The sequence below is a fragment of the Takifugu rubripes genome, chromosome 10 (assembly GCF_901000725.2).
Source record: "Takifugu rubripes chromosome 10, fTakRub1.2, whole genome shotgun sequence".
Lineage (NCBI taxonomy): Eukaryota > Metazoa > Chordata > Actinopteri > Tetraodontiformes > Tetraodontidae > Takifugu > Takifugu rubripes.
The window spans coordinates 9,445,872-9,471,059 of NC_042294.1; the positions used below are offsets into that span (position 1 = coordinate 9,445,872).

General features: G+C 45.3%; 2 protein-coding genes and 1 long non-coding RNA gene across 5 annotated transcripts; 2 read left to right on the forward strand and 1 right to left on the reverse strand.

Annotated features, from left to right (window-relative positions):
• Nucleotides 1–698: 698 nt before the first annotated feature.
• On the forward strand, nt 699–15,052 carry LOC101079748 (retinol dehydrogenase 11-like). Of its 2 annotated transcripts, none has more exons than XM_029842968.1 (7): nt 699–785; nt 12,972–13,087; nt 13,513–13,668; nt 13,739–13,843; nt 14,013–14,222; nt 14,296–14,488; nt 14,645–15,052. In XM_029842968.1, the coding sequence occupies exons 3-7, from the start codon at nt 13,527–13,529 to the stop codon at nt 14,745–14,747; spliced, it is 753 nt and encodes a 250-aa protein (XP_029698828.1). In that variant the 5' UTR covers nt 699–785; nt 12,972–13,087; nt 13,513–13,526; the 3' UTR covers nt 14,748–15,052. The 2 variants fall into 2 exon arrangements, with proteins under 2 accessions (XP_029698828.1, XP_003968203.1); XM_003968154.3 differs by lacking the exon at nt 699–785 and adding an exon at nt 12,573–12,721.
• On the reverse strand, nt 8,066–9,864 carry LOC115251285 (uncharacterized). Its single transcript, XR_003889857.1, has 4 exons — nt 9,650–9,864; nt 9,442–9,547; nt 9,076–9,350; nt 8,066–8,775 (listed from the first exon to the last, which is right to left on the reverse strand). It is a non-coding gene; the product is annotated as an uncharacterized lncRNA (long non-coding RNA).
• A 708-nt stretch (nt 15,053–15,760) lies between the features above and the next one.
• On the forward strand, nt 15,761–24,120 carry fasn2 (fatty acid synthase 2). Of its 2 annotated transcripts, XM_003968153.2 has the most exons (6): nt 15,761–16,174; nt 16,954–17,107; nt 17,176–17,336; nt 17,482–17,688; nt 17,772–17,953; nt 18,367–24,120. In XM_003968153.2, exons 1-6 carry the CDS (start codon nt 16,117–16,119, stop codon nt 23,890–23,892), a joined length of 6,288 nt encoding a protein of 2,095 aa, XP_003968202.2. In that variant the 5' UTR covers nt 15,761–16,116; the 3' UTR covers nt 23,893–24,120. The 2 variants fall into 2 exon arrangements, 1 of the variants encoding a protein (XP_003968202.2); XR_003889904.1 differs by lacking the exons at nt 16,954–17,107; nt 17,176–17,336; nt 17,482–17,688; nt 17,772–17,953; nt 18,367–24,120 and adding an exon at nt 16,268–16,836.
• The last annotated feature ends 1,068 nt before the right edge of the window (nt 24,121–25,188 follow it).

The following is a 25,188-nucleotide window of genomic DNA, read 5'->3' on the forward strand; positions in this document are numbered from 1 at the left end:
ACTCTAATCTCTGAAATCTCTGACCCACCTTTGTTCTCCATCATCTCAAGAGAGCCCCCGGCTCTCTGTGTCGGACTCAGCGGAGGTCCGATTCTATCGGTGAGCTTTGAATTCTCATTGTCAACACCGAAGCCATCACTGGATCCGCACAGTTTCAATGCAGATTCTGACGTAACCTGGAACGAGTTCAGTGCGGAGGCCCTGGTACCGATACCATATCTGCAGACGGCCATGTCAGCACCAGAGAGGGGCTGATAGCGAAAAAGGCAGCGTCACCTTCTGAGGTCCTCCTGTGTATCTCGTACAGCAACAGGACAGCCCTTATCTAGGTCACCTCCACCTCCTCCTCCTGCTTCTGCTGCTCTGGTGCTCACATTGATAAGAAGAAAGAATCTATTCATCAACACGCCTACTGGTCCCTCAGAGAGACTGGTCCTCTCTCTCTGTCTCTGAGGGTTGATTCTCGGCTCTGTTTTAGCTCTTTGTCCTTCATTTAGTGGAAAAGATGGAGAGGAGTGATGGGATTTACATCTGAGCCGCATCATTTGGCTCTCCTGTCCGTTTCAGGCTCCCAGAATGCACCATTCTCATTGTAATTATACAGCAGCATCTCTATCATTACACCAACTCTGCAACATAGCTGGTAACCACCCAACAAGCCACGCCCACCCACACACCTTTCCTCTGAGCTGAACGGTAACGATAAAGCCGACTCGTCCGCCCTCGACGCATCACTGACCTGACCTTTCAGTCGCTCGTTACATCCTGTTTTCGCCTTCCTCTCCGTAAGTTCTCCATGCTAATTTGACCGTGTGCTAACCCCGCGTTGCTCGGTGGTGGTTAACGTTACCCGTAGGAGTTGGGTTTCACGTCGAGCCGCTGGAGGTCGTGTCAGTCTTGCATTTGCACCTGCTGGCAAGTGTCCCTGAATGTCTCAGCCCAGTGACAGCTAGCAAAGCGTGTGAGGGATAGTTTATGTTTGAAATAAGGAATAATTACATGTATATATCAGCAGCCATTCGAACAGGAAGGACCCACCCTGTGGCTAAAATAGCATCTCTTAAGAGTTCATGTCAAAGCTAAGAAGAGCGTGTTTCGTCTATAGGAGGACGTGTGGACATTCAGGAAGCTTGTTTAGACCTTTAATCAGCTTTAATCAACGCGTGTTGTGCTGCTTTGACGCATTGTTTCAGCGCTCATTGTTGGTTACGCAAACACAGCAAAGTAAACAGGCAAAAAGGACCCGCACACGCCTGTCAGCGGCGTCCCGCAGGGCGACTCGACAGGCATGAATGGTTTCAACTATGTAGAACACGTACGGGAGGAAGTTCCTCCCAGAAATGCACCAACAGGGGCCTAAACTGTCCCTGTCGGAGTAAAACTGTTGAAACACCAGTGACGACGTGATAAAACCCGAAAGGTCGACGTGGTAATCGCAGAGAGACGGATTCGTGTGAGGTTTATCGCTATTATGATCTTCACGCCTCTGCAATGGAGACATTAAATTTTATGTCAATAGAATCTGATGCTGTCAGGATTGTCTGCAGATTGACCCCAGAGGTAGCGGCAGGAACGCCTCTATTTTAACAGGAAGAAACCTTGAGCAGGACCAGGCACACTCGCCATGGGCTCATTGGGGTCCTTTGGTTGGACAGAATCTTGTGGCTATGGCCCAAAACTTAGCACATTAGGTTTATGTTATGTAATATAGGCTAGCCTAGCGCCTGTGTCAGAATAAATGGGGCGATCGATTGGTGTCCATTTTGGCTCCAGTCCCCCATCACACAAATCCAACCATCCGTACCGAATGAACGGGCCTTATTATGACCGTAAATACGATGCTATGTACAGATCACACACCACAGGGGTGGGGGCAGCACTCGGTCGTTTCCTAAATACAGAAAAATAAAAGCTAAGAAAACAAGGGATTGGCTAGGCTATTCAGTAATGATCGTATGATAACTGAATCGCCCCTGGTCTCAGTCTGAAGCCGTTTCCTTATTTTCCACACAAGATGAAAACCCGTTGCAGAGCTGCAGCTGCTACATTTGAGCAAGAACGTTGACGTTAACGCTGCTGCCGCTAACACATAACTGAGGCGTTTTGTGGCGATTAGCTAGTAGCTAACCCGGCAAACAGGTTCTGTGTAAACTGGTGGGGGAATTTGTGCATCTGTTTCCAGACTGTGGTCGGTTCAGTAGGCGACATTTGCAAAGATACGATGTTTCATTAGCGGTTCTAAAACTCCCTCGCCGATATAAAGAACACGCCCTGACTCCCGAGTCTGACTCAACTCTGTCTTCATACTGATCGGCCCTGAACTCACACTGTGGTCATTTGTGAAATATTTTACCGTTATTTGTTTTGCATCTGAAGTTTGGAAAGAAAAGATGCATCAGATACGATGCTTTACAGGGCGTGGTGTTCTTTTGTCTCCCTCAAGATGTCTGGCACCATATGTCGCTACCATGATAACATGTAGTTGCACTGATAACGTACTGTATGTTCTCTTTGGGGAGATAGCAACAAGGAAATGACCTAATCTACAACCACCATGTACGAACAAATAAAACACGTGAGACTGAGGAATCTTGTGTTACTAGCAGGGGCACTACAGCAGTTATAGAGGGTCAAAGGTATAAATCCAAGACTGATCAGGGCCTCTGGATCACAATTTTGTTAAAGTGCATATATGCTATGCTAAAGTTGCCCTTGGTTACAAAAAAACAGAATATAGCCGGGCGGTATCGTGTCTGCAAAAATGAAAGTCACTGTAGTGTCGCCTCACAGGCCCGCGGCGCCCTGTGACAGCAACACGAAGTGACAGTTTCATCGTGAATGTGACAAAAGGGAGCAAGAGCTGATGCTAGCGTGTTTGCGCTGTGAAATGCAGCGGAGGAAAGTGGTTTTAAATGTTAGCAATAACATTAAGGTGTCTAAAAATGTCATTAGATCTCATCTTCCTTGAGCATTTTGTAGTATATCAGAGCAACTGTAGCATTAGCATTAACATGCATGTTAGCATGCGTAGCACATTTTAGCCATTGAATTAAATGGCATTACAGAGGGTGGTGTTCGCTCATTCAGGCTACAAACAGGAAGAGCTTCTAAAGATTTGCTTCTTTGAACGTTACATAATGGTGGAACTGTGTTTCCTCTCTGCTTGTTTGATGAGTTGTTCCGATCTGATGGCAGATAGACGTGATTGAGGTTAATGACTGTGCTGTAATATGCAGGGGCATTGGGAAGCTGGCTGGGCCGCCTGTTGTTTACTCTCAGTTTCCCCCTGTGAGATGATGCCGCTAAATCTGCTGCTAAGTCTGCTGCTGGTGCCTGCTGACCTGGATTCTGCCCGCACAAATAAATTAGCATTTAGTCCTAACGCAGGGATACAGCAGCTGGGGTGAACTGCTGTTATCGTAGCACTGAAGCTACACGTGTAACGTCGCCATAGAGACCAAAAACCAGATGTAAAAGCAGACACCATCTGAGCCTCAGTGTTGGCAAAGCAAACACTAATGAATCTGTCATTTGAAGTAGAAACAGAGTTTAAAAAAAAAACAACAACAGACAATCGCCATCACACTTCCTCACCAGTTGGGGAGGGGGGGGGGTTCTTATGCAACCAGACACTGTCTGTGTGGCACCAACATGTCAACGAAAATTCATTTATAAATACGGAGAGCGGCAAGGGAACAGGTTTGTCCTAAACTCGAATGATCACACATTTGTGTTTTGACATCACACATAGATTGTGAGGAGAGTTAACCCCCTCACCCCATTCACCCCTTCACACCGAAAAAAAGAAAAAAAGAGTATTTAGCATGTTTTCTGTGGAATCAAAAACACTCTAAGGCTACTGCTATTGTTAAAATCATAGATCCCTACTTGCTAGCAGCAGTTAGCGGCTAGTTCAACAAAAAGAACAAATTACCGCAAAGGGTCTGAGGTTTGCGGGTTGTATCACTGTACTTTTGCAGTTTATTTTAGCTGTTTTACTCGTCCACCTTGACCCTCTAAATATCCTGGAATGGAGTTTTTTATGCTAAATGAGTGAGAATTAGTAATTGTTTAAAGTAAATGACCATTTCAGTGGCTAAAATTTTTCAAACCCTCCATTTTCCAGGTTCACCGGAATCATATCCGTCCATCCAGCCGCACTTTCCTTAAGATGATTAGTCCAAACAAGGTTTTGCATTTTTCAATAATCAAAGCCGCTTTAATTGTTTTAATTTGCACCTGAGGCTTAGCCGGATCTCGCATAATCCGCTCTCACATAGCGATGAAAACAATGACAGGCATTGTGGTAAACAACACAAACATGGAGAGCTGGTGTCTCATTCACATTTATGTGTCAAGGTCGTCGTTAAGAGCCGTCCTTAGAAAGTTGATCTCATTATCTTAATATAGCTACCGCGGTAATCCAAAGCCTGTCTGTACCTGGGCTGCTGCGCGTTCGACGGCCGGGAAATATTCGACACAGACGGGTTTAATGAGATTTCAGGTTTTTACTTCAAGCTGAATTCAGGAATTTGACCCAAAGACTTGCAGAAGACACTGGAACGACTGGGAACCTCCCAGGGCCTGGTGTGGTCAAGGGGTTGCTAGCAAACATCTGGCACAGCTTGCTAATTTTCCAATTTAAGTAAATCAAGTATATTTTAGGGATAAACCCCGACGCAGCTAAATTTATTCTTAACCGCCTCTGTCGTAGGTGATCAGTGGGAGTTTCAGACTCTCCAGAGACGAGTAGAGTAAAAATTTGAGTATTAAAATGTGAATATATAGAAGACATAAACAAGAAATGAGGTCACTGTAAAACTGTATGAATAAATAGTGCAAATGCATCGGAACTGGGGGAAAAAGTGTTTTCTCCTCAGTTTAGTCAGTAAAACGTCACTTTTCGGGCTCTGGCAGGATTCAGAAAGTTCTTTTTCCAGTGGAGACGGCAGCTGAGAGCCAGAAATAAAGGGGGGAGGGGGGAATACAGCCAGTTCTCCTCGCAAATGGAGGCATTGTCGTCTCTGTAGAAAGGAGGTCGGATCCCAACTGAACGCCAGGACACAAACAAAACGGTCTCGGTCTGAGGGTTTTTTTTATGTGCAAGTTCCTTAATGCATCCCTGAAACTTGTATGGAAAAAATGGTTGTTTTTTCTGCGCAGCACATTTGATCAGGATAAACAGGGCAGCCAAACTGCTGAGTCACCTTTGAGCTCCTCAACCCAAGCAGCCACCCACAGTCGGCAGTTTTCTGTTTATAAATCTGAGCCCTCTCATCATTTTCCTTCCACGTCATCGTTCCGATCTACAAAACCAAAGATAAATACTTTTCCCGCAGACCCCGAGGAGAACTGACAGGGCCGGCGTTCTTAAAAAAACCGCAAAGGTCAAAACAAAAACGTCCAAAAATTGAAAAGTCTCGGCCGGCGTGTGTTCTGTTGCTGAGGGAGCTTCCACAAAAGCTTCCATGGTGACGCTTTTTGCATCTGCGGAGGGTTGAAATTCTCTCGGGGACACAAAGAAACAGGCGTGAATGGACGGAGCATCAATAGACGATCACGGCTGCGGCCTTTCAGATGCATATGAACCCTGCGAGCCGTCCTGCCGCGGAGGAACACGTCTGAATACCAAAGAGCTGCTGCGTGCTGCAGACGGACCACAAGAGGAGCCAGAAAGGAGCTAAAAATACACCTCAGTCCAGATATAACCGGGCCTGACGCAGCATTTCATCTGGGAAAGGACACTAACCAACAGTTGTACATGGGGAAATGAAAGTCCTTCAACTTCTAGAGCCACTAAAGTCTCAGAGGATGTTGTTCCGTCAGAAGGATGAGAATTATGAGGCACGTTGCTTTGATGTTTTTGCTAAGTCCAAGATTGAAGCAAAGTTCTGAGATAAGATAAATTAGGGTGTTATACATGGTAGATGGCAATTATTGAGTAAGGAAACAACTAAATAAAGTCAGAACATACAGGGAGAGTAGAGGTTATTGTATTTCTGGTCAAATTCCTTAACAGTGGATTCAAATTGAACATTTCTCATCGTGAATACAAACAACGCGACGTTCTGTGGGACGCCAGTGGATGTTTATCCGTTTGCACGCCACCAAAATCTAGTTTAACTCAAAATTGGGATTATGTGGTGTTACGTAATGTAATCCCTGCAAGGGCTGGGGGAGCAGATTCCGTCCAACTGTTCCCTGGTGGAGTTCGTGGAATTTCATTTGGAGAGCCAAAAGACGGTTTCAAGTAACATCAGCACTTTTGTCCTCGTTTACACAATTAACCGGCTCCCAGAGCAGATGTGGAGGGCCCGCTCGTTCACATGATTCCTCAGTGTATTTGTGTAAGCACCGATGGCATCTCTGTACGTGAGAACATGCGAGGGAACCCCAAAGAAAACTTGGGCGAAGTGTTTACCGCCTCGTTCCTCTTCGGTGCCGGGAGATGTTTGGAATCTCAGGTTTCACGTTCCCAAATGACTGAAGCCATTAAGAACGAACCGCTTGCGGTCTTACTCAGATTACATTAGACAGTGCTCCCAGTCAAGCCGCTGGAAGGGAACCCTGTTTGGACCTCGGTGATCTGAGAAAAGGCCAGAGTTGCTGTTGCATGACGGAGCTGCACTGTTATTACCCCCACCCGCCCATCCATCACGTTGCCTCCCTCTGACCAAGTCTGTGTGGGAGAAACTGCACAATCAAGACAGGAGGTCCAGTCTCTCGAAAAATGTTTGTAATTACAACTGTAAACGTCTGCATATGTGTGTGTTTAGAACTCTTTTTGGGGGGTTTATTTTCTTTAGGTGGAGTTTGCAGCAGATCCCTGAGGAAGGGTTAGGGTTGGGGTAGAGGTTGGGGTTGGGGTTGGGGTAGGGGTAGGGGTTAGGGCTGGGGTAGAGGTTGGGGTTGGGGTAGAGGTTGGGGTTGGGGTAGGGGTTGGGGTTGGGGTAGGGGTTGGGGTAGGGGTAGGGGTAGGGGTTGGGGTTGGGGTAGAGGTTGGGGTAGGGGTAGAGGTTGGGGTTGGGGTAGGGGTTGGGGTAGGGGTATGGGTTGGGGTTGGGGTAGAGGTTGGGGTAGGGGTATGGGTTGGGGTTGGGGTAGAGGTTGGGGTAGGGGTAGAGGTTGGGGTAGGGGTTGGGGTTGGAGTAGGGGTTGGGGTTGGGGTTGGGGTTGGGTTGGGGTTAGACATCGGATCCTTCAACGCAACCTGATCTTCACTGCGACAGAGCCAATACCCCTTCCTGTTTCAATTCCTTCCCGGAACCAATTGATCAAATCGATACTGATCAAAATGATCAAAAAATGGAGCAACTGCAGGAAGGAATCGGTACTTCCATACATCCTCTGTACAAGACAGCAGAACTTGGACGTTCTGTAGGTTGATGATTCCCTCTGGGTGCCAAACTCCCCAAACGTATCATCGACGTTTTAATGCAGCCCTAAACGGCGGCAAAGTGAGCCACTGTTGAGGCGCTCAGCACCAGCTGAAAGTGGGACCGACCGCCGATTGCAGAGATGAGTAAAGCAAATGGAGACAGACGTTTAGAGCTTTGATGAACATTTGAGCAAATATTTACAGGAGTGTGGTGATTGTGGGAACAGTGAGCAGCTGAATTATCAATAATGGCCATCAGAGTCTTTTATGTGTATCTTTTATGTCATTCTCTCTGATAAGGGTCTGAAAACCATCAAAGCCCAGAGTTAAACAAATTTCTTTGATCAGTTCATTTGCACAGCAGCATTTCAACAAACCCAAACGTGAACCAAAGGCCAAAGCACACGTGCAGAAATTAATATTCCAGATAATGATTCAATGTCCAACCTTTGATCAGCACTCTGACATTTTTACTTTCTTTTAACTTAAAGATCAAAGCCAAGTTCTCGTTTACAATGATAATTCAGAAGGATTCATGGCCAAGTAGAACCTGAACAAGCAAAAAGACTAAAAATGTCTCATTACTCATTAACTAAAGTTCACAGGTTTAAAAAGGTGCTATGAAAAAAAAATCCATTCACTCTGAATGGCTGAGAGGCTAATAGAACGATTATGAGAATTGAAGGAATCTTCCGGCTAATTTGATCAATAAAAATCAGCAACTGTTAAAAAAGTTAGTTGGATTGTTGCCTATCCATTAGCACCTGTACTGGATAAAGTTCATACGTTAAAGGAAGTTGAGTCAGAGTAAGTTACAGTTTAACAATCATGATGTGGAACGATCCCGGTATCGAATCACTGGTGTAAAACTATTAGACTTTAAGGAGGGTGTGAAGTATATGGCATGAGGAAGGACATAAATATGCCAGGAAGCTAGTAAATGTAGCTTCAGAGGTGTGAAGATGCAGAAATGTGCGTTGACACCGAGGACGCCATAAAACAGGGACTGAATGCACTAAATGATGCCATAAAAAGAGGGAAAATATCTGTAAAGGCAACAAAAACCGCTTGCATTCTCTGTCAGATATCCAGTTTAACGTCACGCGACCTCCTCTTTCTCAGGATGCTAACTAGCCTTCGCTGTTAGCATATCAGAACAACCTGTCCAGAGTCTAATCCTTCATCAAAGCTTTGACACGTCCAAACAAAACCCTGGTGTGAATCCTGATGTGCGTCAGTGTCGTAAATCTAGAATGAGCGTCGCCGGTGCAAAGGCCAGTCGCCGCATCGGACACCAAATGGCACCTGTGGTATGAGGCCGTGCAGCCGGGACTCGGACGAGACGTCAGGTCGGGAATGATCTCTTTGGGTCGAGTGCCAGCGGGACTTTGGGCGGACTGTAAAACAGATGGCGGCGGCGTTATTAACCCGGCCTGGAGCCATTTTTCTGTTATCTTTTCCACAGTGTTCACTAAAGTATGTGCAGGATTTAGTGTTGAAAGGAAATTCACTCTCAGGATGAAAGTCAACACCGGACACCAGAATTTTAATTTAAATGTTCTGTTGGAACCCATCATGTTGGATTTGGCAAGAATCTCCTTTTTCCTACTGCTCTTAAACCTCACACGGTGGGTTTTGGGGGCTGTCTGATTTAATTACTTGAGTGGACACAGGTGAAAGAGGCGGAGTCAGCTCACCTTGAAACAATCCTGCAATCAAGAGAGCATCAAAGGCCAGGTGCTCCACGCACGGACCGACTTCCTGTTTCTAAAAGGAACGCCATGAAGTCCACATTTATGTATGAACATCTGATCCTGGTCTGCATCCTCGACTCCTGTTTTTGGCCACTGTTGGCACCTTCAGCCTCTGTGATTGATGCTATATCCACTAGCTTAGCATCAACAACCTCCAACATTTTAGCTGCTTCCTTAGCTTCCACAAGCACCATGAAACCAGACAATGAGGGTCCAACCTGAAGAACGATTCTGAATGTAAACACGATTCACTTAAAGAGACTTTCCAAAGCTGCCTGCACAGTTTTCCCTAATCAACTTTCAAAGTACCTTTTAATCCATGACAAAAGTGCACAGCGGGGGGTTAATTCTGTTGGTGCAGTCCTCTTAATGACAGGAATAACCCTGGATGATCCCAGATCGGCCACTCTGGACACTTAGCACAGTGTTAACAGAGAAATAAGAGATCAGCTTTCACCCGGCTGCTAACGTATATAAAGCAGCCATCAAATTCACAGCACGCCAACGCGGCTCTGACCTGCTGTATTTACTCCTCCAGGCGGGTCTATAAGTAGCGCTCGATGCCGGTTTCCTCTGTGGCAGCGAGCTAATGTCTCTGCTTCAGTTCAACGCAGCTCCTGACAATCAGATTAGCTGCTCTGTTGACGGACGGACCGCAGCACGTTAGCGCGGCGTTGAAACACGTCAGGTGGACTCGGAGCTGTCCAGATCAAAGGGAAAAATAAAAACTTCAAAGGAACCGAGTTCAACATGGTTGATTCTATCTTCCCAATGAATCTAAACCCATTATAATCCAGGATAATTTCATGTTTGATAGAAATATCATTGTGCCTTCTGTCCTGGTGGCGTGGGACCCCCAGTTAAGACGTCTCTGGTGTTCAGGTCCAACATGCACCGACGGCAGATGTGAGATGTTGTTTCAGAAAACACGAACGCACAATTAGGGTACATGAAGGGGGAAATGAGCTCCAGTCCCCAGACAGGAAAACCTCTGACCTGCTGCTTCGTCCAGACAGAAACGGGGAACGATTATGTAAGGAAATGGTGCAGCAACGGGCGCTAAACCAGCCCCCCCATGATTAAAGCAGGACTCTAAACGATCCCGGGCTATCACAGATCCCAGATCTGTGATGAATGCAGCCGTCTGTGCGTTACGTAACCAGGGTGAGAAAGCGCAGAGATGCGCCGGGGGAGGTGCGGACGCCAGTAAAGGTGAGGGCAGGGACACCGGCCGATGCTTATCCTGGTAATTCCACCTTCTGATCGCCGTGACAGACTCCTGGTCGCCTGCCTGTGTACAGTCACACGAGGGACATGACCTTGGGAAGATATTGTTGTAATGTAAACAGCAGCGCCGCCGCCCCGGTCCGACTCGCTGCTGACCTGCTTTTAAGCACAAGGGAGGACTGCAAACATTCTGCAAATGACTATGATTTGGTTGTTTATGTGAGTCTTTTTCAGAATGATGTAAGATTGTGTTTAACATTTCCACTGGAAAAACCAGCCGCTTCATTTATTCGGCCCGTCGGTGTTTTTGCTTCCACCCTGAAGGGCGGGAGCTGCATCGGTGTAGCATGTAGCATCTAATTTGTTGTTTGAAAAGGTGTTTGTCATGATGACAAATATTGATTATAGGGGAGAGGCGGGGCCTCCGTTTTGGACCGTTGAAGACGATGATGAACTGCCCTTCAAGTGCTGGAAAAATAAACATGTTAAATGCAAAAAAACCTCCCGTGCCGAGTCAATAAAGTCACGGAAAACCTCCCTTAACCCGAGTCTTCTCCTCTTCCGTGTTTTAAAAATAAAAGTCTGCATCCTCTCGCCCGCCATCTGCCAAAGTAAAGTTAATGGTCCCATTATAATAATGGATTGTTCCCGGAGTTCGGCCGCTGCATCCTCTTCTCCTCTGCATTGTCTCCAGCCGTTGGGAAGCCGCTAATGCGGCGCCAACAACAGCCTGTAGGTAAACTGTTATGTCTGACGTGTTTTTGTTGCCGGCAATGACAAAACAGGAACTCGTCAACAAATAAGCAAATGGGAGAAAAGGCCGGCGCAGAAATGCTCAGTGATGTCACATGTTGCCGAGAACTGCGCTGGAAACGGGTTAATAATAGAAAAGAAAATAATCAGCAGCCTTTACAAACACTTCCTGATGATTCAGGAAGTGGAGGAGACGAGTCTGTCGGGAGAAAATGTCCATAACAGCCGAGGTGCAACTCAAGGTTCGGGATGTTGCTCAGCGAAACACTGCTGTGTAAACTCCAGGGGCTGGGCATTGAACCAACAACCTTCAGATCTGGAGCAGGACTGTTTTGGGGGATCGGCACAAATCTGGTGCGACTTAAGCAGCACTTAAGTGCTGGCTAGCAGAATGATAATCTGTTATCGGAGCAAAAACATGGCACAAATCCATCAGTCAATCACATTTCAGGTGCTTTTGAGTCCAAATGTTTGCCTGCCCCTGTCAGCGTGCACGTATACAAGCACAGATTTGCTGACTGATCTCGCACTGAAAACTGGAAGGAAACGTTGTTTTATGCGCAATCAGCTGGTGACCTGTGCTGCGTTTCCTGTCCCGGGTGACCTTCTGCGCACGTCCCCGCGCCATGAATGAAGCCATTCACGGGCGCTGGACTGTGGACTCTGCTGCTCTCTGATTGGCTCCCCCGCCCGCTTTTGCAAATGATTTTCCAGCAGTTTGGAGCCAAGGACGAAATCTGTCCAAACCGAAACTCGTTAATCTGTCAACTGAGAAATGACACGCGGACACGGAGCTGGTGGAAGGTCACGGCTCATTTCTGTGGGGGTGGAGCGTGGCCGCCCCCTGTTGGACGGACAATGCAACTGCGCCCATCACAAACTGAAGGCCAGTTTTGACCTAAACTATAAACGAGAGTTTCAAAATTGTCTTTGGAACACAACCACACATGGCTGATTAAGGTTCTATTTGTTCGGCTGGACTTTCGGGAATCTGTGGAATCCCTCAAGGCTCTATCTGTTGGCCATTTCCCCTCATCTCCTTCCACTGTGATCTATTCCCATTTTAAAATTCCAAAATACACAGTGCAATAAATAGATACATACTACGTTCAAAGCGGAGATGTGTATCTTATTGAAATTAAGTCAATGAATGCTTTAAACTTTTAAAAACTGAGTGAAAACAGGAATTATTTCAAAAATACCTCAACATCACTTCACATCACTATTCTGCTTTGTCATTATTATGAGAAGAAGATGTTATTGTTCTTGTAACATTTAACGGAAAAAACGAGTTGAAATGTCCAAATTTCCTAGAGATGATTTCCCTCGTTTGGGAACACAGAATTCCTGAACTTTACTTTTTCCGTTTTCCGGCGCCGACGTCAAAACCAAACAAAGGCGGGACCTAAATAAAAGTATTGACCAATCAGCGTTGTTCTTGAGTAATATAGTCGCACTGGATTGGCTGGCGTCTCTGCCAATCATTTATCCCGATCCGGAACATTTCCGCATTGGGAGTTTGGTTATAGATTTGTCGTTTGGTGTTGAATTAATAATTGTGGAATTATTTTCACCGACTGTCTCCTTCAGAGAAGATGCAGGGCCTTAGGTAAGACGCTCTATATTCACGAACACCCCGCCTTTATTTTGTTTAAAGCTCTTGTAAGCATGAGGAAATATTACCTTCCTATTTAACCACTTTGTCATTTTAGGGTCATGTGTATTCAACTTTTAATTCCCCCAGTTTAGATTAAATTCCTCTTGCCAGTGTGTTTGAATGGATGAAACTTTATGTAGTTTATTTAGCTTTTTCTCCCCTCTTCCTTGAGTTGAGCAAGACTGATTTCTCAATATTTCAGAAATATCTTTCGCAAGTCCTGGTCCTCTGCTGAGAGACTCGATGGCAAAACTGTGCTGATCACTGGGGCCAATTCTGGTATCGGGAAAGAAACCGCCATCGATCTGGCCAAGAGAGGTGAGTCTGGCTGGGATGTTTCAGGTTCCAGGTTCATCAGCGTTTTTGTGGAGTCATGCTGACCTGCCCAAACTGGATTTGGGCTGGATTTGGGCTGGGTCTCATGTTCCTAACTGTTTCATGTTTCTCAAAACTGGGAGAAAATCCAGATAATACACTTTTACAAAAACATATTTATATGGAACAGTAGTTATTGATTGAATATTTATCTATTTCTCCACCCATTCACTCACTCATTCATTAGAAATTCACACGAATCTCTGATTGTTTGTATTTACAAGCTGTGAAGAGCGTGTTTGACCCCCGAAGGAATAAACGACAGTGTTTTATCATAAGGTGGCGCCCTTCACCCATAATAAGCCTGACCCGGCTCAGTCTGCTCCCTGTCTTCACAATTCCCCCCTGTCCTGGTTTTGACCCCTCAGGGGCAAAGGTCATCATGGCCTGCCGTGACATGGACCGAGCGCAGGCGGCCGTCAAAGATGTCATCGAGAGCTCGGGCAACCAAAATGTCGTGTGCATGAAACTGGATCTGGCAGAGGGCAAGTCCATCAGAGAGTTCGCTGAAGCCGTCAACCAAGGTTAGACCAGGGTGTCCATCATATGAGGCGGGTCCGGAGCCTCAAACATGTCCGTCCTGTCCTCCTGCAGGAGAGCCCAGACTCGACATCCTCATCAACAACGCCGGCGTGATGATGTGTCCGTACGGCAAGACCGCAGACGGGTTTGAGATGCAGATCGGCATCAATCACTTTGGTCAGTCAATCTCCACATTTCAGAACCGGAAGCGGATCGGCCGACCTGCACGGCCCGATCGAGTGTCGGCTAATTTATGATGGCGCCCTCGGTGCCGCTAACGAGCATGTTCTCATGTGCTTTTGAGTTGAAATGGGAAGGACCTGAAACATGTCTGCCTTCCCTCCAGGTCACTTCCTGCTGACGCATTTGTTGCTGGACCTGATCAAGCGATCGGCTCCGGCCAGGATCGTCACCGTGTCGTCCATGGCTCACAGCTGGAGCTCGATCAACTTGGACGACATCAACAGCGAGAAGAGCTACGACAAGAAGAAAGCGTATTCGCAGAGCAAGCTGGCCAACGTGCTCTTCACCCGCTCGCTGGCTCAGCGGCTGAAAGGTCGGCGCCACCATTTTGGGCTTTTTTAAGTGACACCTAAATGAAAGGTGTAGTAAAGCCAAGTGTCTTCCAGGCACTGGCGTGACGGCCTACTCGCTCCACCCCGGAGTCGTCCAGACGGAGCTGTGGCGCCATCTGGGCGGCCCCGAGCAGTTCTTCCTAACAATTGCCAAACCTTTCACCAAAAACTCCGCCCAGGGAGCCCAGACCACCATTTACTGCGCGGTGGAGCCGTCGCTGGAGAAGGAGAGCGGTGGATACTACAGGTCCTCACGGTCCCGCCTTTTATTAGCTCATGTCTTAAATGTCCATTACTCGTGTTCATTTAGTCAGATCCTGATGGTTCCCTTGATATTGTGATGATCAGGTGAAAGTCCTCAGACCTCTGTGACGAGTCCTCCTCCTCTCGCGTGTCTCCACAGCGACTGCGCTCCTGCCAGCTGCTCGGCCGCCGGGAGAGACGACGTCCTGGCTCAGAAGCTGTGGGAGCTGAGCTGCCAGCTGCTGTCGGTCACCTGGGAATGAGCCGCTCCGGCTAGATTCCTTCAGATTATCCCCGACTGTTGTCTCTTATCTCTCCGCAAATAACCCAGCAGGTTATTAACTTTCTCTCACAGCCACACGTTGTTTTCTTTGTGTTCCAACTTGTATTTATCCAAGACAGCACTCTAATCCAACCCTAAAGGACGTCTCACACTCTTGATTTTCCCCACATATTTACATAAATTATGCACACATTAATAGGAAAATCTATTTTAGCGCACGGCTGTCAACATGCTATATTTTTCAGAGCTTGTTTTTTTTGTAATTAAACGTTTTATGGTCCAAATTCTTTGATTTTCGTCTTTTCTTGCACATTTACGATGGGTTTAAATCCCAGCATAGTTATACAGTGCTTAAAAATGGAAAAGAGGCACCTGGTCGACTGTTGAATGAGGAGCGCTCTTCATTTCGTCTCTGCTCATCGCTGTACGTCAGGCAGGCGCTCGTACCTGCAGACCAGCCAGGTCGTCCTGCTCCCGATGGCACACCTGTACCAGACACCGGGACCGAGGCTGTTTAACTGACTGATACAAATGCTTTGAAAGCACCATGGAGGCAGCGGCTGAGTCACTATAAGAGTTCCCTCTGTGACCTTTTTGGAAGAAAAAAAAAATGTAATAAACAAGTTGAGTTCATAACTGTAATGCTGTAGTGTAATCAGTGTTCTTCAGGGGAATCGATAAAAGCAATAAAACGCAGATAAAACAGGCATTTATTTGGCGTGATTTTGATGCCTCTGTTATTGATTAATCAAACCTTTTGTTTGGTTCCATAAAACTGTTGCGGTTGGTTTCTACTTTTACTTAAGAATAAAAATAATTATATGATAAATTAAATTGTGTCATGCTGGGTTTTGGGGCGGGGCCTGAAGTGTGGGTGTGTTTGGTGTGACCATGTGCCAACGATCCAGCACTTTGGTGGCCTTCAGGGCTCCTCCACTCCCACCTGCTTCTCCTCAGCTGGAGCCGACGGGATGTAAAAACCACCGTCCAAATCCTCCTCTTTCATTCCCTCGATCAGCCAGATCGTTTGATAAGCCTGATTACCTGATGTACTCGGTTAACTCCGGCTAATCATTGGCGAGACGCTGTAAATGTGTGCAGTGAACTCCTTCATCTCCATGGTTACATATACAGCCATGCATTAATGTTTGATAAAGAGGAGGCCTATAAGAATCAGCCACAGGGGCGGCGCTGAAACCAGGGCCACTCTGATGGATATAAAGATGCACCGATGCACAACTGAAGAGGGCCGGTTCACACAAGTTTGACATCATTGCGTTCTGGACGGGATGAGTGGGGAAAGAGTGATGATTTGGTGAATGAGGCTTTGGTGAATTCCCTCAGTTAGAATGGAAGAAGGTGAAGACGCTATCGCCGTAATCGGCATCGGCTGCAACTTCCCCGGCGGTGAGTCCACCAAAGTCAGACAATCAGGGCTGTTCTCACTATTATTCTGACGTTTTCATTTATTTTCCTCCCTCTGATTGTAACTCTAATTAGATCAAAGGAAACGTTCTGAGAAGGCTGCAGAATCTTCCAACCTGCTGGATGGAGATAAAATCTGACATTAAAATGAGATTTTCTTGTTTGTTTCCCGATTACAGTCTTGAATTTAAAGTAAAATGATCTCTTTATTGTAATAACTGCTTTCACAGTCTTCTGTCACTAAACGAATAATTATGGAAAAAGCTGATATTTGTGTTTTACTCATTTTACAGAGTTGTTGTATTTTATGTTGTCAGAAATGTGCTTTTGTGGCTCATTTCTAGCTTTTATGATGAAAGTGTGATAGCCAAAACCATCAGCTGTACAATAAAACTGATCAAGCTCAGGAGAAAATGTAAATTAGACAATTAGTTAAATCTAATCACAATCATTATGCACAACCTTATAATTATATCAGTTTTCTGTTCCTGCACAGCTGAAAGCTTCCCACAGTGGAATTTATTATCAAAATATGTAAAAATGTTTAAACTCCTGACATGTCCAGTTGCTTTACCCACTTTTAAATGACTATCATGCAAAAAAGAATCTGCCGAATAAAAAAAAAACTGTAATAATGAAAATTACAGCATCTGAACATAATTATATCTCAATAATATCTGCAAAGCCCCCAAAGAACTATACTGATTCTTTAAGCAGTCCTCCACATTAGCGCCACAGCTAACAGGCTTCCTTCCCAACAGGAGAAGGGCTTGATAATTTCTGGAAGGTCCTGGTAGATGGGAAAAACTGCACTGTGCCGATTCCCAGAGAGAGATTTGATGTGGCGAGCTGGTATGACCCTGACGACAACAAAGCGGGGAAATCTCGCACGGCCAGAGCCGCACTCATCGATGGGTACGTAGCCTGGACTCCAAATAATATGAGACAGTTACGGCTTTTTAATATTCCCATCTGCTCTTCAGGTTTAACGAATTCGACCACAAGTTTTTCGGTATCAGCGACAGCGAGGTGGAACAGATGGACCCTCAGCAAAAGCAGCTGCTTCAGTGTGTCTACAGGGCGCTGGAGGATGCTGGCGTTCCCATGGAGGACGCCAGCGGGACCAGGACGGGCGTGTTTTTTGGTACGGTTACGTGTCAAAAGGATCAAATTCTTTGCAGGCCAAATGATATCATCCTCATCTGATTTTTACTGTCACTGAGATAAGATTAAAGGCAATAACAGTCTTCTGTACTTTACGGTAGAGGTTTATGGCATTTTTGTTGCAGGTCTAATGAACAGAGATTACGAGACCAACGCCGCCCACGTGCACCCCAGTGTAATTAACCACTGGACTGGTACAGGGCTCGCCATGAGTATCGCTGCAAACAGAGTTTCGTACATCTTTAACTTCACCGGGCCGTCGCTCTCCATCGACTGCGCCTGCTCCTCCTCCCTCGTGGCTCTTCACCTGGCCTGCCAATCCATCAAACAAGGTCCAAAAGTGAAAACCAAAATGGGCTAAAAGAAGGACCAATTCAAATACACGTGGGTTCCATCAAATGGTGTCTCACCTCAGGTGACTGCGACATGGCCGTTTGTGGGGGAGTCAGCTGCATCATCGAGCCCAGGGTGTTCGTCGCCCTCAGCAAGGCCAAGATGATCTCACCCGATGGGACCAGCAAGCCCTTCACCACGAAAGCAGATGGTTACGGAAGAGGGGAAGGCTGCGGGGTTCTTCTGCTGAAGCCTCTGCAGAAGGTTTGACTTGTCAATTTTTGGCCCTATCAGTACAATCATAGTATTTCCACACCATAGTTGCTGTTGTGGCAGTTACAGAAGCTTTCTCTAAACTTTGGTCGCTGCAGAACATCAAATAATCAAAGATAGGAAACTGAAATGGCCTGTGGTTAAATGCTAAACCCTCTATGAATGCTGAAATGTTGAGATAATGTTACAGTTTTAAATCATTCGGCACCACAGCAGAGCAACAGATGGATCAGATGGATAATAAAAACACTTAAAACAGGCAAACATTTCCAGTAAGGCAGATTTTGACTATTGAAAATTTATGTTAATGTGATATATGAGAACTTGATGAGATTCTTTTGAGTCCCTGAAAATCTAGATCCTGGAAATTTAAATCCCAAATAAGGAATGTCTTTGATTTACAGGCTTTACGAGACCATGACCATATCTGGGGTATTGTCAGCAAAACTGCAGTCAATCAAGATGGCCACTCAGTGACTCCAATCACCAAACCCTCCAGGACACAACAAGAGGAGCTCCTACGCAGGATCTACTCAGAGTCAGACCTTGTCAGTGTCCAGTACATAGAGGCTCATGGGACCGGGACTCCCGCTGGAGACCCAACTGAAGCTGAAAGCATCTCAAATGTCATCGCTAAAGCCAAACCTCCTGGTTCAGGGACACTCTGGATTGGCTCTGTGAAGAGCAACATTGGACACACAGAATCTGCGGCAGGAGTGGCTGGACTCATCAAAGTTCTCCTTATGATGAAACACCAGACCATTGTTCCGTCAGTTTTCTACTCTGAGGAGTCTGCCAGTATTGATGCCAAAGAACTAAAGATTGAAATCCCAAGGGCGGCAGAGAGGTGGCACGCATCTGGTGCAAGGGTCGCCGGGGTGAACAACTTTGGTTTTGGTGGTACAAATGCACACGCCATTGTCAAGCAGTACAAACAGAATAATCCTGAGCGAAAGCATGATGGAAAACAAGCCAAGTACTTTGTCATGTCAGCAAATTCACTAAATTCTCTAACTCTAACAACAGAAGATACCATCAGGCATCTGGAAATGAACAATGCAGTCAATCTAGACTCTCTGGTGTACACATCAGCCTGTAGGAGGAGCCACCTAAAACACAGATACAGGAAGGCCATCGTGGTTTCAGCTCTGGATGATCTGCAAGAGAAGTTAAAGGCCTCTGTGGGTAAAAATATCAGCCCATCCTTCTCCGACCCACATTTAGTGTTTGTCTTTTGTGGAAATGGTGTCACTTATCATGGAATGTGCCGCCAGCTCCTACAGAAAGAGCCTTTCTTCAGGAACAAAATTAAAGAGATTGCACAACTATACCAAAGACTGAGTCCCCTGAACATCCTGGACACGCTTGCCTGTGAATCTGAGTTTAGCAACAACAGCCCCCAAGTTGTCCAGCCACTCCTCTTTGCCATCCAAGTTGGCATTAACGCGCTTCTTAACCAGTGGGGCGTCAAGCCCGATGCGGTGCTCGGTCACTCGGTTGGGGAGATTGCAGCAGCTCACTGCTCTGGACTCTTGTCTCTTGAGGACGCTTTAAAGGTCCTTCATTTCCGCAGCACTCTTCAGACTAAGGTCGCTGGGGGAAAGATGCTTGTGGTCAGCAACATGTCTGTATCTGACGTGACTGCTCATCTACCGAAGTACTCTGGTAAACTTTGCCTGGCCGCATTCAACAGCCCTCAGTCCTGCACCATCTCAGGTGATGCAGATGCAATTCACAGCCTTCACAGGGAGTTGAGAACCTCCGCCAACACTCAAAGTCTGTTTCTCCGTGTTCTGGATGTACCTGCTGCTTACCACAGCCACATGATGGATCCAATCCTGGCAGAAGTCAAGGGAAGGATTGGTTCTTTGCAGATAAACAATATTAACACAGAGTTGTTCTCAACTGTGACCGGCAACAAAGTTCATGGCAACGATTTCTGCAACGGTGAATACTGGGCTAGAAATATCCGTGAGCCAGTAGCCTTTGAACAGGCAGTGAGGTCAGTGACCAAAGGGAAAAAAAATACAGTTTTTGTGGAGATAGGACCAAAGAGGGCCCTCCAGAGAAACATCATGGAAACTCTAGGCAACAATACCACTGTTTTTGCTTCAGTGCAGCCAGAGAAAGATCATGAAACAATAACATTGGTTTCTAAGCTTTTTGAAGTGGGTGTCAATGTAAATTGGAACACCTTCTACAGAGGACATGAGACAATGCCACTTCCCATCCCAAAATACCAGTTTGATTTAGCAGACAGAGATGTTATCGTTGGAGCAGCGCAGAACAACAAGGGTAGCCATCATCCTGTACTTTGTCATACAGGAAGTGAGAGCAATATTTTTACCTGTGACCTCAAGTCTGACTCTTCTTTCTACCTGAAGGAACACAAGCACAATGGCGTACCCATCATCCCGGGTGCATTTTATGCAGAGTTGGGTTTAGCAGCATTCGTCGCTAGTGTGAAACCAAAAGTGCCACTTTGCTCACTCCAGATCAGTGTCAGCTTTCACAGTCCGTTTGTTTTGGCTCAGAATTCACTTGAAATGAAGGTACAGCTAGAACCCACTGAGGAAGAAACAAAGTTCACAGTACTATCTCCATCTGCTGTGTATGCATCTGGCACTGTGGTTTCAAAGAAAGAGAGGCTGATTGAGGAGCAATTCATTGTTTTAAACTCCATCTACAAAAGGTGCAAATCTGTAGTTAATTCTCAGGAGTTTTATGGATATCTCTCTCAGGGAGGCTTTCAATATGGAGATGTGTTCCAGAACAAGGCTGATGTGTACTATGGAGAAGAGCTCAAGGAGGCATATGCATTTGTTAGGGTTCCAGAAGAGCTTCGCTCTCAGCTACACGAATACTGTATTCATCCTGTCATGTTAGATTTCCTGATGCAGCTTCTCCCAGTTACAGTAAAGCACGTTTTTGCTGGGCGACCAGGATTTCCCGCTAAAATAGGAGGTCTAACTGTGTATGAACCCCTACAGGATGAAATGATCATCTATCTGAGAGCAATAGATGTGGGTGTGGATCACTTTGAAGTTTGTGGTTGCTTTGCTGATAAAGAAGGAAGGGTGTTGGTTGAGGTGAAACATGTGATTGTCAGGTACCTTGGCAGTCAGTCTCATGTGGTTGAAGAGTATTTTTACCATAATGCTTTCAGTGTCGTCACTGGATCCATCACATCTGCTGCTTCACCCCGGGCCTTGGTCTTCAGTGACCATATAGGGATCTCTCAAGGCCTTAAACCATATTTGGACTCAAGGTCTTCATATATTTCCTTAACACATGCCAAAGATGTCCTAAGCCAAGGATTTCCTTCTCTTTTGAAAAATCTAAAAATTACAGACATTGACAAAAACTTTGATGAGGTCTTGTTTTTGTGGGGTAAAGAAAATCTCAGCACTCTTGCATCTGATGCTGTCCTGCAGAATCTGGCAAGATGCTGTGAGATCTTCCGTCAGGTAGTCCTTGAGCTAAAGCGGATAAACTTTCCAAATTCCATCAGAGCAGTCACCTACTGTTCATCAGACATCACGGTGCATGAGATCAACCCAGGTTTTGCTCTTGTTGGCATGACAAGATCTTTTGCTGCAGAGATGCCAGATCTTCAGTTTCAGCTTATTGATATGAATAGCACTTCAAGCAAGGGCATTGCAGCTCTAAATGAGGTCCTTAGATCATATCCTTGCAGCAAGTACCCAGAGTTGGTGGTTAAAGATGGATTAGTGATGAAACCTGCCATTGTCCGTACTCCGGCAGACATTGCTGGCTTTTCAGAAGCTAATTTTAACTCCACAAACCCTGAGCCATGCATTTTTCAGACAGCTGATGCACATGAGATGACTCAGATAAGTGCTATCTATGGTGAAGAGGAGGCCCAACCAGTCAGTGATACATTCATTGAAATCCAGCCCTCTAAGATATGTGTTCATTCATCAGATTACTTCCCTGTTAGCTCATCCCACCTCAAATTTGGCCAAACCTTGTACTGGAACAAATACTCCTCTCAGAAGTATAAAATTGTGGCTCTTGACTTCTGTGGTACTGTTACAGCGATTGGGAAAGATGTGAGGAAATTAAAAGTGGGGGACCGCGTGGCTTCCTGTTATCCTGTGATAGCAGCCAGCCGTGTCAGAGTTCCAGAAGATGTGTGCTACAACACAAAGCGTTTCCCATTTCTCCAAAAAACACCCTGTGTTTCCTACTTTGTGATAGCATGGGAGATACTATGTCGAGCCTTACCAAGAACCAAAAATACTCTGGGGATCGTATCATCTGTTCCCGATTGTGCTCTGGTGAAAGTCCTGCAGCTTACCTTCGACAAATCTGGCTGGAGTGTGACTGTTGGTGGAAAGAACAAGGACACATTGGCAACTTTTAATCAAGTAAACACAGTTGTCATCCTGCCTCCATTTGATGAAACTCTGATTGCTAAAATTTGCAAAATTCCAGGTGTCCAGAAGATTCTCTTGATCTGTGAAACTCAGAGCTTCTTTGCACAGGATATGTATGAAATTGTCAAGGAAAGTGTTTGTGTTCATACGATCCAAGTGCCAGAAATTCTCCAAAAGGGATCCTTGAGTGTAGAAAGGCCACACATTAATCAGTGGTTGAAGTCTTTGAACCTAAGCAGGAAATTGTCCCTTGAAAGTGTTATCTTTCAGGGTGTAAAATCTGACAGCCTCAAGTGGAAACCACTATCATACTTCAATTCAAAGAAGCTGATGCTCCTGACTCTTGACAAAGATGGTGGCCATGAGCTTTCTGATATACCAATCATGCCAACTAAAAAACAACTTTTCAAAAAGAGAGCAGTGTACATAGTGGCGGGTGGGCTTTCTGGTCTGGGCTTTGAAACCGTCAAATTCATCTCACAGAGAGGAGGCGAGTACGTTGTGATACTCTCCAGGAGCAAGCCCTCACCAGATGTTGAACAAGAGATTGATAATGTGGAAAAGCAGTGTAGAAACTGTATCACTGCCATGGAATGCGACGTGTCTGTGTCAGAGTCGGTCAACAAAGTCGTCAGTGCCATCGGACAGAAATTCCCCGGTTGTCCAATCAGGGGAGTGTTTCACAGTGCCGTTGTTTTGCATGATGGGTTAATCGAGACCCTTGACCTCTCTCTTTATGAGAAAGTCTTTCGACCCAAAGTAAATGGTGTTCTAAATTTGCACCATGCAACCAAAAAATGTAATTTGGACTATTTTGTCTGTTATTCCTCCATCTCAGCATTCCTTGGAAATGCATCTCAAACAAACTATGCAGCAGCCAACACATTCCTTGATATGTTCTGTCACTATCGGCGTAAACATGGTCTGCCTGGACAGTCCATCAACTGGGGAGCTCTGAATCTTGGTCTTCTTTTAAACAAGGAGCATTTCCAGCGCTTTCTAGAGGCAAAGGGGATGATGGTGCTGGACGTTCCAGAGATTCATAAAAGTCTGGAGCAATGCCTTGTCCTAAATCGACCCCAGCAGGCTGTTTGCAGGTTTCACTTTAGAAATATCAGGTACAACATTCTCTCTCAGAATGTGGCCTTGACTAATCGACTGTCTGAGCTGGTGAATGAGGCTTTCCAAAAGTCCAAGGATTCAGAACAAGCAAAAGAAACACAAGCTGTTTCTCCAAGAGAATATGTCATATCTCTTTTGACTGAGACCATTGGGATGGATAGAAGTGAAGTGAGAGATGAGTCGCCTCTTTCATCACTTGGCATTGACTCCATGCAGGCCATGACCATTCAAAACCTCATCTTTCAGGAGAAAGGTGTGAATCTGCCTTTGGTCAAACTGTTGGATCCAAATGCAACTATTTCCACAGTCATTGGTCTGCTGAGTGAAGAAGATCAAAGTGGCTATTCTAGCCACATCGAGGTGACAGTTCCAGACGGGGACGCAAATGATATTTCTACTAGACTGTAAAACAACAATATCTGAGAAATGCAGATAAAGTAATCTAAAATAATTTATCAGTTCACAACCCCATGTTATTATGACTAAGTTCACAGCAGGGCCATCTCTTATCAATGGCACAATATTGTAGATTGTCTGGTTTATTATATAATTATTTACAGCTGATTCCATTTACCTCCTGAAAATATCTCAAATAAAGTGCAGATTCTTATTAATAACTGTTTTAATTGTATTCCATGTTTAGTATTTTACTGTAATTACATTTACTGTTATCAACTTGATATATTTTTATTATTTCTAGGACATGACCAGTTGTTATTGATCCTCAGTGACTGATATAATTTTATGGTGTTGATGATAAAGCAAATTTGGTAATCCAGTATTCGGGCATGTTCCATGAATGTACAGCATGGTTAATGATGTTAATGTTTAATATATGTTCAATATACAGTATATATATCATTACACAGCATTTAAATTATTTACCTGTGTAGATACCTGGTGTTGCAGTAAATGTAAAACATGCCAACAAAAGGGACACAAATGAACCTTCATATTGTAAATTAGAGCTTTTATTACATTTCTGTTTACAAGGTTGACACAATAAAACAGTCTACAAACACACATGATAAGGTTGATTAATTTACAAATTTGTAAACTGTTTTATATCTATGCAACCATAAGAGGTCACCCATTTTATAGCCCATTTAATTTGCCCACAATGATGATTAAACATAATAATAATTTCATATAGTGCACCCGTATGTAGTTCTCTTTATACTCTAGATTTCTTACAATGGTGACAGTGTTGTAAAGCATACACAAACAAATCACTCCCAACCTTTAAATTATAAACAGTGGGTGACGAATCCTTACAATAAAGTGTCAATTTATTACGAACCCTAGTGTTAGGAGTCCCGAGTGTTTTCCCTCTCCCCCTCCTCATCTGTGTCTTGTCTGTGGTTCCCTGTCTGTCTATTGTCCGAGCAGCTTCCAGACTCTCCCCCATCGGGCGATCAACGCACACCTGAAACCGATCTCCAGCCAATCACCCACACCTGCAATTCACTTTAAAAGCCTGATCAACTCCCCAATCGTCACCGATTTGTTGTTAACCCCCTGTGGTACAGCCTGGCTCCTAAAACTCTGAATGCAAGTTTGTTTCATTGTTCCTGTTTCCAGTTCAGAACTGATTGTTAGTCTCTCCCACATATTGCCTTTCAGATGCATGTTCACACTGCCCAGCCTGCTCCAGTTTGACCATGCTTGTCTGCTTCCAACACCACTTGGTTTTGCCCTGAACCA